The sequence below is a fragment of the Salvelinus sp. IW2-2015 genome, unplaced genomic scaffold (assembly GCF_002910315.2).
Source record: "Salvelinus sp. IW2-2015 unplaced genomic scaffold, ASM291031v2 Un_scaffold1474, whole genome shotgun sequence".
In the NCBI taxonomy this organism is placed as follows: domain Eukaryota; kingdom Metazoa; phylum Chordata; class Actinopteri; order Salmoniformes; family Salmonidae; genus Salvelinus; species Salvelinus sp. IW2-2015.
The window spans coordinates 71,249-85,832 of NW_019942931.1; the positions used below are offsets into that span (position 1 = coordinate 71,249).

Consider the following 14,584-nt stretch of genomic DNA (forward strand, 5'->3'; position numbering starts at 1 on the left):
TAGACAAGTGTGGTGGGAAAGAGGTAGAACGTGTGTGGAAAGAGGTGAAAGTGTGGGAGAGGGATTAGAACAGTTGTTGGTGGAGAGGTAGAACAGCTGTGTGGAGAGGTAGAACAGTGTTGTGGAGAGTAGAACCAGTGTGTGGAGAGGTAGAACAGTGTGTGGGAGAGGTAGAACCAGGTGTGTGGAGAGGTTAGAACATGTGTGGAGAGGTAGAACAGAGAGCAGTGTGTGGAAAGAGGTAGAACAGTGTGTGGAAGAGGTAGAACGTGTGTGGAAAGAGGTAGAACAGTGTGTGGAAAGAGGTAGAACAGTGTGTGGAAAGTGAACCAGTGTGGCGTGGAAAGAGGTAGAACAGTGTGTGGAAAGAGTGCATGTGGGAAAGAAGGTAGAACAGTGTGTGGAAAGAGGATAGAGACGTGTGTGGAAAGAGGTAGAACAGTGTGTGGAAGAGGTAGAAGTGTGTGGAAGAGGTAGACAGTGGTGAGTGGAAAGAGGTAGAACAGTGAGGAGAGGTAGAAGCAGTGTGTGGAGAGGTAGAGCAGAGAGGTAGAACAGTGGTGGAGAGGTAGAGCAGAGAGGTAGAACAGTGAGTGGGAGGTAGAGCAGTATATGGAGAGGCAGAAAGAGTGTGTGGAGGGTAGAGCAGAGAGGTAGAACAGTGTGGAGAGGTAGAGCAGAGAGGTAGAACAGTGAGTGGAGAGGGTAGAGCAGTATATGGAGAGGCAGAAGAGTGTGTGGAGGAGGTAGAGCAGAGAGGTGTAGAACAGTGTGGAGAGGTTAGAGCAGAGAGGTAGAACAGTGAGTGGAGAGGTAGAGCAGTATATGGAGAGGCAGAGAGTGTGTGGAGAGGTAGAGCAGAGAGGTAGAACAGTGTGGAGAGGTAGACAGATGAGGTAGAACAGTGAGTGGAAGGTAGAGCAGTATATGGAGAGGTAGAACAGTGTGGTGAGAGAGGGTAGTGCAGAGAGGTAGAACAGTGTGGAGAGGTAGAACAGTGAGCAGAGAGGTAAGAGCAGTATATGGGAGAGGTAGAACAGAAGAGGTAGAACAGTGTGGAGAGGTAGAATCGTGTATGGAGAGGTGAGCCAGAGAGGTAGAACAGTGTGGAGAGGTAGAACAGTGTATGGAGGGTACGAGCAGAGAGGTAGAACAGTTGTGGAGAGGTAGAACAGAGAGGTAGAACAGTGGTGTGGAGAGGTAGAACAGAGGTAGACAGTGGTGGAGAGGTAAACAGTGAGTGAGAGGTAGAGCAGTATATGGAGAGGTAGACAGTGTGGAGAGGTAGTGCAGAGAGGTAGAACAGTGTGGGAGAGGTAGAACAGTGAGCAGAGAGGTAGAGCAGTATATGGAGAGGTAGAACAGAGAGGTAGAACAGTGTGGAGAGTGTAAGAGATAGTGTATGGAGAGGCTAGAAGCAGAGCGGTAGAACAGTGTGGGAGAGGTAGAACAGTGTATGGAGAGGTAGAGCAGAGAGGTAGAACAGTGTGTGGAGAGGTAGAAAGAGAGGTAAGAACAGTGTGTGGAGATAGTAGAACAGAGGTAGAAAGGCAGTGTGGAGGAGGTGAGAACAGTGTATGGGAGAGGTAGAGCAGTGTGTGAGAGGTAGAACAGTGTGTGGAAGAGAGGTAGTAAAGTGTGTGGAAAGAGGTAGAACAGTGTGTGAGAAGAGAGGTAGAACAGTGTGTGGAAAGAGGTAGAACAGTGTGTGGAAAGAGGTAGAACAGTTGTGTGGAAGAGGTAGAACAGTGTGTGGAAAGAGGTAGAACAGTGTGTGGAAGAGGTAGAAAGTGTGTGGAAAGAGGTAGAACAGTGTGTGGAAAGAGTAGAACTGTTGTGAAGAGGTAGAACAGTGTGTGAGAGAGGTAGAACAGTGTGTGGAGAGGTAGAACAGTGTGTGGAGAGGTAGAACAGTGGGAGAGTAGAACAGTGTGTGGAGAGTAGAACAGTGAGTGGAGAGGTAGAACAGTGTGGTGGAGAGAGTAGAACAGTGTGTGGAAAGAGGTAGAACAGTGTGTGGAAAGAGGTAGAACAGTGTGTGGAAAGAGTAGAAGTGTGTGGAAAGAGGTAGAACAGTGTGTGGAAGAGGTAGAACAGTGTGTGGAAAGAGGTAGAAACAGTGTGTGGAAAGAGGTAGAACAGTGTGTGGAAAGAGGTGAACAGTGTGTGGAAAGAGGTAGAACAGTGTGTGGAAAGGGTAGAACAGTGTGTGGAAAGGGTAGACAGTGTGTGAAAGAGGTAGAACAGTGAGGAGAGTAGAACAGTGTGTGGAGAGGTAGAGCAGAGAGGTAGAACAGTGTGGAGAGGTAGAGCAGAGAGGTAGAACAGTGAGTGGAGAGGTAGAGCAGTATATGGAGAGGCAGAAGAGTGTGTGGGAGGTAGAGCAGAGAGGTAGAACAGTGTGGGAGGTAGAGCAGAGAGGTAGAACAGTGAGTGGAGAGGTAGAGCAGTATATGGAGAGGCAGAAGAGTGTTGTGGAGAGGTAGAGCAGAGAGGTAGAACAGTGTGGAGAGGTAGAGCAGAGAGGTAGAACAGTGAGTGGAGAGGTAGAGCAGTATATGGAGAGGCAGAAGAGTGTGTGGAGAGGTAGAGCAGAGAGGTAGAACAGTGTGGAGAGGTAGAGCAGAGAGTGAACAGTGAGTGGAGAGGTAGAGCAGTATATGGAGAGGTAGAACAGTGTGTGGAGAGGTAGTGCAGAGAGGTAGAACAGTGTGGAGAGGTAGAACAGTGAGCAGAGAGGTAGCGAGTATATGGAGAGGTAGAACAGAGAGGTAGAACAGTGTGGAGAGGTAGAATAGAGTGTATGGAGAGTAGAGCAGAGAGGTAGAACAGTGTGGAGAGGTAGAACAGTGTATGGAGAGGTAGAGCAGAGAGGTAAGAACAGTGTGTGGAGAGTAGAACAGAGAGTAGAACAGTGTGTGGAGAGGTAGAACAGAGGTAGAACAGTGTGGAGAGGTAGAACAGTGTATGGAGAGGTAGAGCAGTGTATGGAGAGGTAGAGCAGAGAGGTAGAACAGCGAGGCAGAACAGACGAGTAGAGGGCAGAACAGCGAGGCAGAACAGTTTGTGGAGAGGCAGAACAGCGAGTAGAACAGTTTGTGGAGAGGCAGAACAGTGAGTAGAGGTAGAACAGTGAGTAGAGGTAGAACAGTGAGTAGAGGAGAACAGCGAGTGGAGAGGCAGAACAGCGAGTAGAGAGGCAGAACAGCGAGTAGAGGCAGAACAGTGAGTAGAGGTAGAAAGTGAGTAGAGGTGAACAGTGAGTAGAGGTAGAACAGTGAGTAGAGGCAGAACAGCGAGTAGAGAGGCAGAACAGCGAGTAGAGAGGCAGAACAGCGAGTAGAGAGGCAGAACAGCGAGTAGAGAGGCAGAAAGCGAGTGGAGAGGGAACAGCGAGTGGAGAGGCAGAACAGCGAGTGGAGAGGCAGAACAGCGAGTAGAGAGGCAGAACAGCGAGTAGAGAGGCAGAACAGCGAGTAGAGAGCAGCGAGTAAGAGGCAGAACAGCGAGTAGAGAGGCAAGAACAGTGAGTAGAGAGGCAGAACAGCGAGTAGAGAGGCAGAACAGTAGAACAGTTTGTGGAGAGGCAGAACAGTGAGTAGAAGAGGTAGAACAGTAGAACAGTTTGTGGAGAGGCAGAACAGCGAGTAGAGAGGTAGAACAGTAGAAAGTTTGTGGAGAGGCAGAACAGCGAGTAGAGAGTAAACAGTAGAACAGTTTGTGGAGAGGCAGAACAGTGAGTAGAGGTAGAACAGTTTGTGGAGAGGCAGAACAGCGGAGTAGAGAGGTAGAACAGTTTGTGGAGAGGCAGCACAGTGAGTAGAGAGGTAGAACAGTTTGTGGAGAGGCAGAACATCGAGTAGAGGTGAACAGTAGAACAGTTTGTGGAGAGGCAGAACAGCGAGTAAGAGAGTAGAACAGTAGAACAGTTTGTGGAGAGGCAGAAAAGTGAGTAGAGGTAGAACAGTAGAACAGCCAGTAGAGGCAGAACAGCGAGTAGAGAGGTAGAACAGTAGAACAGTTTGTGGAGGCAGAACAGCGAGTAGAGAGGTAGAACAGTAGAACGTGAGTAGAGTAGAACAGTAGAACAGTTTGTGGAGAGGCAGACACAGCGAGTAGAGAAGGTAGAACAGTAGAACAGTTTGTGGAGAGGCAGAACAGTGAGTAGAGAGGTAGAACAGTTTGTGGAGAGGCAGAGCAGAGAGGTAGAACAGTGAGTGGAGAGGTAGAGCAGTATTGGAGAGGCAGAAGAGTGTGTGGGAGGTAGAGCAGAGAGGTAGAACAGTGTGGAGAGGTAGAGCAGAGAGGTAGAACAGTGAGTGGAGAGGTAGAGCAGTATATGGAGAGGCAGAAGAGTGTGTGGAGAGGTAGAGCAGAGAGGTAGAACAGTGTGGAGAGGTAGAGCAGAGAGGTAGAACAGTGAGTGGAGAGGTAGAGCAGTAATTGGAGAGGTAGAACAGTGTGGAGAGGTAGAGCAGAGAGGTAGAACAGTGAGTGGAGAGGTAGAGCAGTATGTGGAGAGGTAGAACGTGTGTGGAGAGGTAGTGCAGAGGTAGAACAGTGTGGAGAGGTAGAGCAGAGAGGTAGAACAGTAGCAGAGAGGTAAGGCAGTATATGGAGAGGTAGAACAGAGAGGTAGAACAGTGTGGAGAGGTAGAATAGTGTATGGAGAGGTAGAGCAGAGAGGTAGAACAGTGTGGAGGGTAGAACAGTGTATGGAGAGGTAGAGCAGAGAGTAGAACAGTGTGGAGAGGTAGAACAGAGAGGTAGAACAGTGTGTGGAGAGGTAGAACAGAGAGGTAGAAAGTGTGGAGAGGTAGAACAGAGGTAGAACAGTGTGGAGAGGTAGAACAGTGTATGGAGAGGTAGAGCAGTGTATGGAGAGGTAGAGCAGAGAGGTAGAACAGCGAGGCAGAACAGCGATAGAGGCAGAACAGCGAGGCAGAACAGCGAGTAGAACAGTTTGTGGAGAGGCAGAACAGCGAGTAGAACAGTTTGTGGAGAGGCAGAACAGTGAGTAGAGGCAGAACAGTGAGTAGAGGTAGAACAGTGAGTAGAGGCAGAACAGCGAGTGGAGAGGCAGAACAGCGAGTAGAGAGCAGAACAGCGAGTAGAGGCAGAACAGTGAGTAGAGGTAGAACAGCGAGTAGAGGTAGAACAGCGAGTAGAGGTAGAACAGCGAGTAGAGAGGCAGAACAGCGAGTAGAGAGGCAGAACAGCGAGTAGAGAGGCAGAACAGCGAGTAGAGAGGCAGAACAGCGAGTGGAGAGGCAGAACAGCGAGTGAGAGGCAGAACAGCGAGTGGAGAGGCAGAACAGCGAGTGGAGAGGCAGAACAGCGAGTAGAGCAGGAACAGAGTAGAGAGGCAGAACAGCGTAGAGAGGCAGAACAGCGAGTAGAGAGGCAGAACAGCGAGTAGAGAGGCAGAACAGCGAGTAGAGAGGCAGAACAGTAGAACAGTTTGTGGAGAGGCAGAACAGTGAGTAGAGAGGTAGAACAGTAGAACAGTTTGTGGAGAGGCAGAACAGCGAGTAGAGAGTGAGAACAGTAGAACAGTTTGTGGAGAGGCAGAACAGCGAGTAGAGAGGTAGAACAGTAGAACAGTTTGTGGAGAGCAGAACAGTGAGTAGAGGTAGAACAGTAGAACAGCCAGTAAGAGCAGAACAGCGAGTAGAGAGGTAGAACAGTAGAACAGTTTGTGGAGGCAGAACAGTGAGTAGAGTAGAACAGTAGAAAAGCCAGTAGAGGCAGAACAGCGAGTAGAGAGGTAGAACGTAGAACAGTTTGTGGAGGCAAGAACAGTGAGTAGGGTAGAACAGTAGAACAGCGGTAGAGTAGAACAGTGAGTAGAGGTAGACAGTAGAACAGTTTGTGGAGAGGCAGAACAGCGAGTAGAGAGGTAGAACAGTAGAACAGTTTGTGGAGAGGCAGAACAGTGAAGAGGTAGAACAGTTTGTGGAGAGGCAGAACAGTGAGTAGAGGTAGAACAGTTTGTGGAGAGGCAGAACAGCGAGTAGAGAGGTGAGGAACAGTTTGTGGAGAGGCAGAACAGTGAGTAGAGAGGTAGAACAGTTTTGTGGAGAGGCAGAACAGCGAGTAGAGAGGTAGAACAGTAGAACAGTTTTGGAGAGGCAGAACAGCGAGTAGAGAGGTAGAACAGTAGAACAGTTTGTGGAGAGGCAGAACAGTGAGTAGAGAGGTAGAACAGATTTGTGGAGAGGCAGAACAGCGAGTAGAGAGGTAGAACAGTTTGTGGAGAGGCAGAACATCGAGTAGAGGTAGAACAGTAGAACAGTTTGTGGAGAGGCAGAACAGCGAGTAGAGAGGTAGAACAGTAGAACAGTTTGTGGAGAGGCAGAACAGTGAGTAGAGGTAGAACAGTAGAACAGCCAGTAGAGGCAGAACAGCGAGTAGAGAGGTAGAACAGTAGAACAGTTTGTGGAGGCAGAACAGTGAGTAGAGGTAGAACAGTAGAACAGCAGTAGAGCAGAACAGCGAGTAGAGAAGGTAGAACAGCCAGTAGAGAGGTAGAACAGCGAGTAGAGAGGCAGAAGAGCGAGTAGAGAGGTAGAAACAGTAGAACAGTTTGTGAGAGGCAGAACAGTGAGTAGAGGTAGAACAGTAGAACAGTTTGTGGAGAGGCAGAACAGTGAGTAGGAGGTAGAACAGTTTGTGGAGAGGCAGAACAGCGAGTAGGAGGGAGTAGAGGTAGAACAGTAGAACAGCCAGTAGAGGCAGAACAGTAGAACAGCCAGTAGAGGCAGAACAGTGAGTAGAGAGGTAGAACAGTAGAACAGCCAGTAGAGGCAGAACAGCGAGTAGAGAGGTAGAACAGTAGAACAGCCAGTAGAGGCAGAACAGCGAGTAGAGAGGTAGAACAGTAGAACAGCCAGTAGAGGTAGAACAGTAGAACAGCCAGTAGAGGCAGAAGAGCGAGTAGAGGCATTCTTACGACAGTATTACTACAAGTACAGGTACAAGACTTATACTATAATAACAAGCATTATTATAATATGATTTATTTTACCAGAATACAAGTGCAAAGGTACAAAGGAGTTATGGTACCTGTAAAGTATTGCCTTGACTCAAATCATTGACCTGTATTTTACTGGTGATCGCATACATTGTGTGTCTTCATCAGTGCATCACATGTATCTATAGTGCTCGGCTGGTATTGCACCACTAGGTGTTGCTAACACACTACAATAACATAACTATACTGAACAAAATATAAACACAACATGCAACAATTTCAAAGATTTACAGTTCATAGAAGGAAATCAGTCAATTTAAATAAATTCATTAGGCCCTAATCTATGGATTTCACATGACTGGCAATACTGTTGGTCATAGATACCAAAAAAAAAAAAAAGTAGGGACATGGATCAGAAAACCAGTCAGTATCTGGTGGGACCACCATTTGCCTCATGCTTTGCAACACATCTCCTTTGCATAGAGTTGATCAGGCTGTTGATTGTGGCCTGTGGAATGTTGTCCCACTCCTCTTCAATGGCTATGCGAAGTTACCGGATATTGGCGGTAACTGGAACACGCTGTCATACACGTCGATCCAGAGCATCCCACACATGCTCATCAATGGGTAACATGTCTGGTGAGTACTAGGACATTTTCAGCTTCCAGGAATTGTGTACAGATCCTTACGACATGGTGCCGTGCATTATCATGCTGAAACATGAGGTGATGGCGGAAGATGAATGGCATGACAATGGGTCTCAGGATCTCGGCACGGTATCTCTGCATTCAAATTGCGATAAAATGCAATTGTGTTTGTTGTTCGTAGTTTATGCCTGCCCATACCATAACCCCACCACCACCTCTGTTCACAATGTTGACATCAGCAAAGCGCTCGCCCACACGACGCCATACACGTGGTCTGCAGTTTTTAGGCCGGTCAGACGTACTACCAAATTCTCTATAATGATGTTAAAGACGGCTTATGGTAGAGAAATGAGCAACAGCTCTGGTAGACATTCCTGCAGTCAGCATGCCAATTGCARGCTCCCTCAAAACTTGAGACATCTGTAGCATTGTGTTGTGTGACAAAACTGCAGATTTTAGAGTGGCATTTTATTGTCCCCAGCACAAGGTGCACCTGTGTAATGATCTTGCTGTTTAATCAGCTTCTTGATATGCCACACCTGTCAGCTGTATGGATTATCTTGGCAAAAGAGAAATGCTCACTAACAGTTATGTAAACATATGTTTGTTTGTGCACATGGAACATTTCTGGGATCTTWTATTTCAGCTCATGAAACAGGGGACTTTACATGTTGTGTTTATATTTTTGTTCAGTGTAAGATGGAAAGAACGTGTTCAAACAGGGTTGTGTTAAATAGGTATGAAACAGAAGAAAATGATCCAATGGCTGCAAAAGTTTTGCCACAATGTGCCCAAGATGTGTGTGTATCTACTCACGGTGATGAGAGGGTACTCTGCGGCGGGCCTCAGCCTGACGTGGGTCTCCTTGAGGTAGTCTTCGGCCAGGAAGGCCTCCTGTAGGCCGGGGAACAGGTTGCTGTTGTCTGTAGGGTTGGCCAACTCATCACCTGCCTTCTGGTTCACCTTCCCCAGGCTCTCCTTCCCCAGGCTCTCCTTCCCCAGGCTCTCCTTCCACAGCTTCACCACTCTGGAGACACAGAGGTCAGTATACGTGTACACACACACACACACACACACACACACACACACACACACACACACACACACACACACACACACACACACACACACACACACACACACACACACACACACACACACACACACACACACACACACAGCTGTGCAGGTTAGCGTTTTTCTGTCATGAATAATGTGCTGGAGGTAGCTCTGCAGAGTGGTCACTAGCTGTCACAGCCACAAAGTCATAAATTCTGATTTTAACAATACTGCTAACCCGAATGCTTAACCCTAACCTTAAATTAAGACCAAAAAGCTAGATTTAGTTTTCATGCATTTTTTTTAATATAGCCAATTTAGCCAAGTTGTGTCTCCAGGGCAAGATTGCGATAATCAAGGTGAACCTGCCAGTGCTGTACCTAGACACATGGCTGGGCAGGTATGTTCTGGCCAGGAATGCAGCCTCTGGCAGCCGGTTGGTTTTAATGAGGAGCTCCAGACATTTGTCCAGTCTGGAAGGAAAAAACAGAAATATGGAAATACAATGACTAATGATGAAACCAAGGACATTGACATTTCCAGATCATAAACATAAAGCACACCAAGATCCAATAATGAATTATAAATGATGAAAAGATAAGAACAATTTATTGACAGATGACATACATATAAAAGTGAAACCTAAACACCAACCAGTACTCTGCTCACTCCTCCTCACCTCCCTCTGTAACATCCACCCCCGCACCCTTCTCTCCCTAAACACACTTACTTCCCCTGGAGGAAGTAGGTGAGGAAAGCCACGTTGGTCTTGCCGTCTCTCTCTGCCCCCTCTGCCAGCTTGCCCACCATGTTGGCGTTGCCCGAGGCTGTGGCCAACAGCAGTAGCCCCCCATAGTCCTGGGCATGGTGCAGACACTCCTGGGCCAGGACAAACTGGCACTTAGTGGTGGCCAGCTCTGCCAACTGCTTCCACTTCTGCTCCGACTGCAGGGCACCGTGCCAGGGAGAGGATGTGGAGAGGGAGAGAAAGGGACGGGGGGAAGAGAGAGAGGGAACAGGTTTCCATGTTAGAAAGACATTCATCACAAACACAAAACAGAAGCCCTATTCACTCTGCTTTTGATTAYTTAAAAATATGATAAGATATACCCTTTACTACAGTATTTCTCATGTCATCTTATACTGTTGGTCTCCAAATATGTCTGCAAATATCCACATTTGGCCCTACATTTCTTAATACTTCCCTTGCATTCCAAGACTGCTATAATTCCCAGTTTGTCAACATCTTTCCCAGTCTTTCTCTTTACGTGTTGTCTCACCTCAGCCTCTACAGCCAGCTGGTAGGCGATCTTRAGTTCTCCTAGCTGCAGAGCCAACTCAAACCTGTGTTCTGAGTCTGTGGACACAGCCAGGGCCTGCTGCATGAAACCCTGCAGAGAGAGATAGAGAGAGGAGAAAGGGTTACACACACAAAAGATACACACAGACACTAGAGGACACACACAGAAATAGTGTGCGTTAAGACACACCAATGTAAAAATACACCCACCCTCCCAGTCTCACCTGTTTCTCTAAAAAGTGGGCAACCCTGGTCCTCATCTCTTTAGGGATTGTGGGTAGGACCCTGTCGGCCATCCCAAAGTCCCTCCTCATTACAGCAGTCTGGTACTCCAGTACCGACACCAGCAGAGAGTAAGTGACGATGTTCAGCTCCTTATCACCCAGATACAGACGGTCATCCTTAGGGATGTAGCCCAACAGGTACATAGTTCTATAGCAGACAGACAGGGAGTCAATACAACACCAGTATTTTAGACAGACAGGTACATAGTTTTCCTATAAGCAGACAGACAGGGAGTCAATACAAACACCAGTATTTTAGACAGACAGGTACATAGTTCTATAGCAGACAGACAGGAATCAAATACAACACCAGTATTTAGACAGACAGGTACATAGTTCTATAGCGACAGACAGGGAGTCAAATACAACACCAGTATTTTAGACAGACAGGTACATAGTTCTATAGCAGACAGACAGGGAGTCAATACAACACCAGTATTTTAGACAGACAGGTACAGTACATACAGTTGAGTCAGAAGTTTACATCCACTTAGGTTGGAGTCATAAACTGGTTTTTCAACCACTCCACACATTTCTTGTTAACAAACTATAGTTTTGGCAAGTCAGTTAAGAGATCTACTTGTGCATGACACAATATATTTTTCCAACAATTGTTTATTGACAGATTATTTCACTTATAATTCACTGTATCACAATTCCAGTGGGTCAGAAGTTTACATACACTAGTTGACTGTGCCTTTAAACAGCTTGGAAAATTCCAGAAAATTATGTCATGGCTTTAGAAGCTTCTGATAGGCTAATTGACATCATTTGAATCAATTGGAGGTGTACCTGTGGATGTATTTCAAGGCCTACCTTCAAACTCGTGCCTCTTTGATTGACATCATGGGAAAATCTAAAGAAATCAGCCAGACCTCAGAAATAAAATTGTAGACCTCCACAAGTCTGGTTCATCCTTGGGAGCAATTTCCACACGCCTGAAGGTAACTTTCATCTCTACAAACAATAATACGTAAGTATAAAACACATGGACCACGCAGCCATCACACCGCTCAGGAGGAGACGCGTTTCTCTCTAGAGATGAGAAAAGCGCAAATCAATCCCAGAACAAACGCAAAGGACATTGTGAAGATGCTGGAGGAAACGGTACAAAGTATCTATATCCACAGTAAAACAAGTCCTATATTGACATAGCTGAAGGCTGCTCAGCAAGGAAGAAGCCACTGCTCCAAAACACCATAAAGAGCCAGACTACGATTTGCAACAGCACATGGGGACAAAGATGTACTTTTTGGAGAATGTCCTCTGGTCTGATGAAACAAAATAGAACTGTTTGGCCATAATGACCATCGTTATGTTTGGAGGAAAAGGGGGAGGCTTGTAAGCCGGAAAGAACACCATCCCAACCGTGAAGCACGGGGGTGGCAGCATCATGTTGTGGGAGTGCTTTGCTACAGGAGGGACTGGTGCACTGAAACAAATAGATGCATCATGAGGCAGGAAAAGTATGTGGATATATTGAAGCTAACAGTCAGGAAGTTAAAGCTTGGTTGCAAATGGGTCTTCCAAATGGACAATGACCCGAAGCATACTTCAGAAGTTGTGGCATAATGGCTTAAGGACAACAAAGTCAAGTTATTTGTAGCGGGGTGCATAATAGGCGGCAGAGAAGTCAGGCGCAGGAGAGCAGAAACTGGGTAATAACCGGAGATTTATTAAGCAAAACCAACGGCATCCAGAACAAGATAAATAGGCACAAAAATAACCCGTAGTGAGCTCACGGGGAACGTGCACAAGCACTACAATAAACAATCCCACACAAAGACATGGGGGGTGGGAAAACAAGACAAAACAAATGGAAAATGAAAAGTGGATTGACGATGGCTAGAAGACCGGCGCCAAAACAAGGAGAGGACCCGACTTCGGCGGAAGTCGTGACAGTACCTCCCCCTTGACGCACGGCCCCAGCCGCGCGCCGAWGCCGGCCTCGGGGACGACCCGGAGGGCGAGGCGCAGGGCGATCCGGAKGGAGACGGTGGAACTCCCGCAGCATTGAAGGGTCCAACACATCCTCCACCAGAACCCAGCACCTCTCCTCTGTACAGTACCCCTCACACTCCACGAGGTACTGAAGGCCCCTCGCCCGACGCCTCGAATCCAGTATAGAGCGAACGGAGTACGCGGGGGCCCCCTCAATGTCCAGAGGGGGGCAGAGGAACCTCCCGCACCTCAGACTCCTGGAGCGAGCCAACCACCACCMGTCTGAGGAGAGACACATGAACGAGGGGTTAATGAGGTAATCGGAGGGAAGCTGTAACCTATAACAAACCTCGTTCACTCTCCTCAGGACTTTAAATGGCCTCACAAACCGCGGGCCCAGCTTCCGGCAGGGCAGGCAGAGGGGCAGGTTCCGGGTCGAGAGCCAGACCCGGTCCCCCGGTGCGAACACTGGGGCCTCACTGTGGTGACGGTCTGCGCRGGCTTTCTGGCGCAGCGCGGCCCGCTGGAGGTGAACATGGGCGGCGTCCCATGTCTCCTCCGCGCCTGAACCAGTCGTCCACCGCAGGAGCCTCGGTCTAACTCTGATACCAGGGCGCCAGAACCGTGTGGTACCCCAGTACGCACTGGAAAGGGGAGAGGGTAGTGGAGGAGTGGCGGAGTGAGAACTGAGCAATCTCGGCCCTGGGCACGAACGCTGCCCACTCCCCCGGCCGATGTTGGCAATACGACCGCAGAAACCTGCCCACATCCTGGTTCACTCTCTCCACCTGCCCATTACTCTCGGGATGAAACTCCGAGGTAAGGCTGATCYAGACTCCCAGACGTTCCATGAACGCCTTCCAGACCCTCGAAGTGAACTGGGGACCTCGATCAGACACTATATCCTCAGGCACCCCGTAGTGCTGGAAGACGTGCGTAAACAAGGCCTACGCAGTCTGTAGGACCGTAGGGAGTCCGGGCAGAGGGAGGAGACGGCAGGACTTAGAGAACCGAGCCACAACGACCAGGATCGTGGTGTTTCCCTGTGAGGGGAGGGGAGATCGGTAAGAAAATCCACCGACAGGTGCGACCAAGGCCGCTGTGTAARGGGTAAGGGGTGTAGCTTCCCTCTGGGCAGGTGCCTAGGAACCTTACACTGAGCACACACCGAGCAGGAGGAAACATAAACCCTCACGTCCTTGGCCAAGGTAGGCCACCAGTACATCCCAACCAAACAGCGCACCGTCCGACCGATCCCAGGATGACCAGAGGAGGGTGACGTGTGGGCCCAATAGATTAACCGGTCACGGACAGCAGACGGAACGTACAGACACCCAGTTGGACACTGGAGGGGAGCGGGCTCTGCACGTAACGCCTGCTCAATGTCCGCGTCCAGCTCCAACACTACTGGCGCCACCAGGCAGGAGGCCGGGAGTATGGGAGTGGGATCCATGGACTGCTCCTCTYTGTCATACAGTCGGGACAGTGCGTCTGCCTTTACATTTTGGGAACCTGGTCTGTAGGAAAGGGGAAAAAACTAAACGGGTGAAAAACATGGCCCACCTTGCCTGGCGAGGGTTCAGTCTCCTCGCTGCCCGGATGTACTCCAGATTGCGGTGGTCAGTCCAGATGGGAAAAGGGTGTTTAGCCCCCTCAAGCCAATGTCTCCACGCCTTCAGAGCCTTGACYACAGCCAACCGATCCCGGTCCCCCACGTCATAGTTTCGCTCCGCCGGGCTGAGCTTCTTCGAGAAGAAGGCACAGGGGCGGAGCTTCGGTGGTGTACCCGAGCGCTGAGAGAGCACGGCTCCTATCCCAGCCTCGGACGCGTCCACCTCCACTATGAACACCAAAGAGGGATCCGGATGGGCCAGCACGGGAGCCGAGGTAAACAGAGCCCTCAGGTGACCAAAAGTCCTGTCCGCCTCAGCCGACCACTGCAAACGTACCGGGRCCCCCTTCAGCAGTGAGGTAATGGGAGCCGCTACCTGACCAAAACCCCGGATAAACCTCCGGTAGTAATTGGCAAACCCTACGAACTGCTGCACTTCCTTTACCGTGGTGGGAGTTGGCCAATTACGCACGGCTGAAATGCGGTCATGGAAGATAAAAAGTGGATCGACGATGGCTAGAAGACCGGCGACGCCGAGCGCCACCCGAACAAGGAGAGGACCCGATTTCGGAGGAAGTCGTGACATTATTGGAGTGACCATCACAAAGCCCTGACCTCAATCCTATAGAAAATGTGTGGGCAGAACTGAAAAAGCGTGTGCGAGCAAGGAGGCCTACAAACCTGACTCAGTTACACCATCTCTGTCAGGAGGAATGGCCAAAATTCACCCAACTTATTGTGGGAAGCTTGTGGAAGGCTACCTGAAAC

At 49.0% G+C, this 14,584-nt stretch overlaps 1 protein-coding gene across 1 annotated transcript in view; it reads right to left on the minus strand.

Annotated features, from left to right (window-relative positions):
• LOC112070961 (coatomer subunit beta') overlaps positions 1–14,584 on the minus strand; it is a 42,294-nt gene that overhangs the window by 5,897 nt on the left and 21,813 nt on the right. The window contains exons 16-20 of the mRNA XM_070439194.1: positions 10,204–10,411; positions 9,960–10,070; positions 9,410–9,624; positions 9,060–9,152; positions 8,437–8,647 (exon numbers count right to left, since the gene is read on the minus strand). Coding sequence (XP_070295295.1) covers positions 8,437–8,647; positions 9,060–9,152; positions 9,410–9,624; positions 9,960–10,070; positions 10,204–10,411 — 838 coding nt within the window. The remainder of the gene's footprint in view (positions 1–8,436; positions 8,648–9,059; positions 9,153–9,409; positions 9,625–9,959; positions 10,071–10,203; positions 10,412–14,584) is intronic.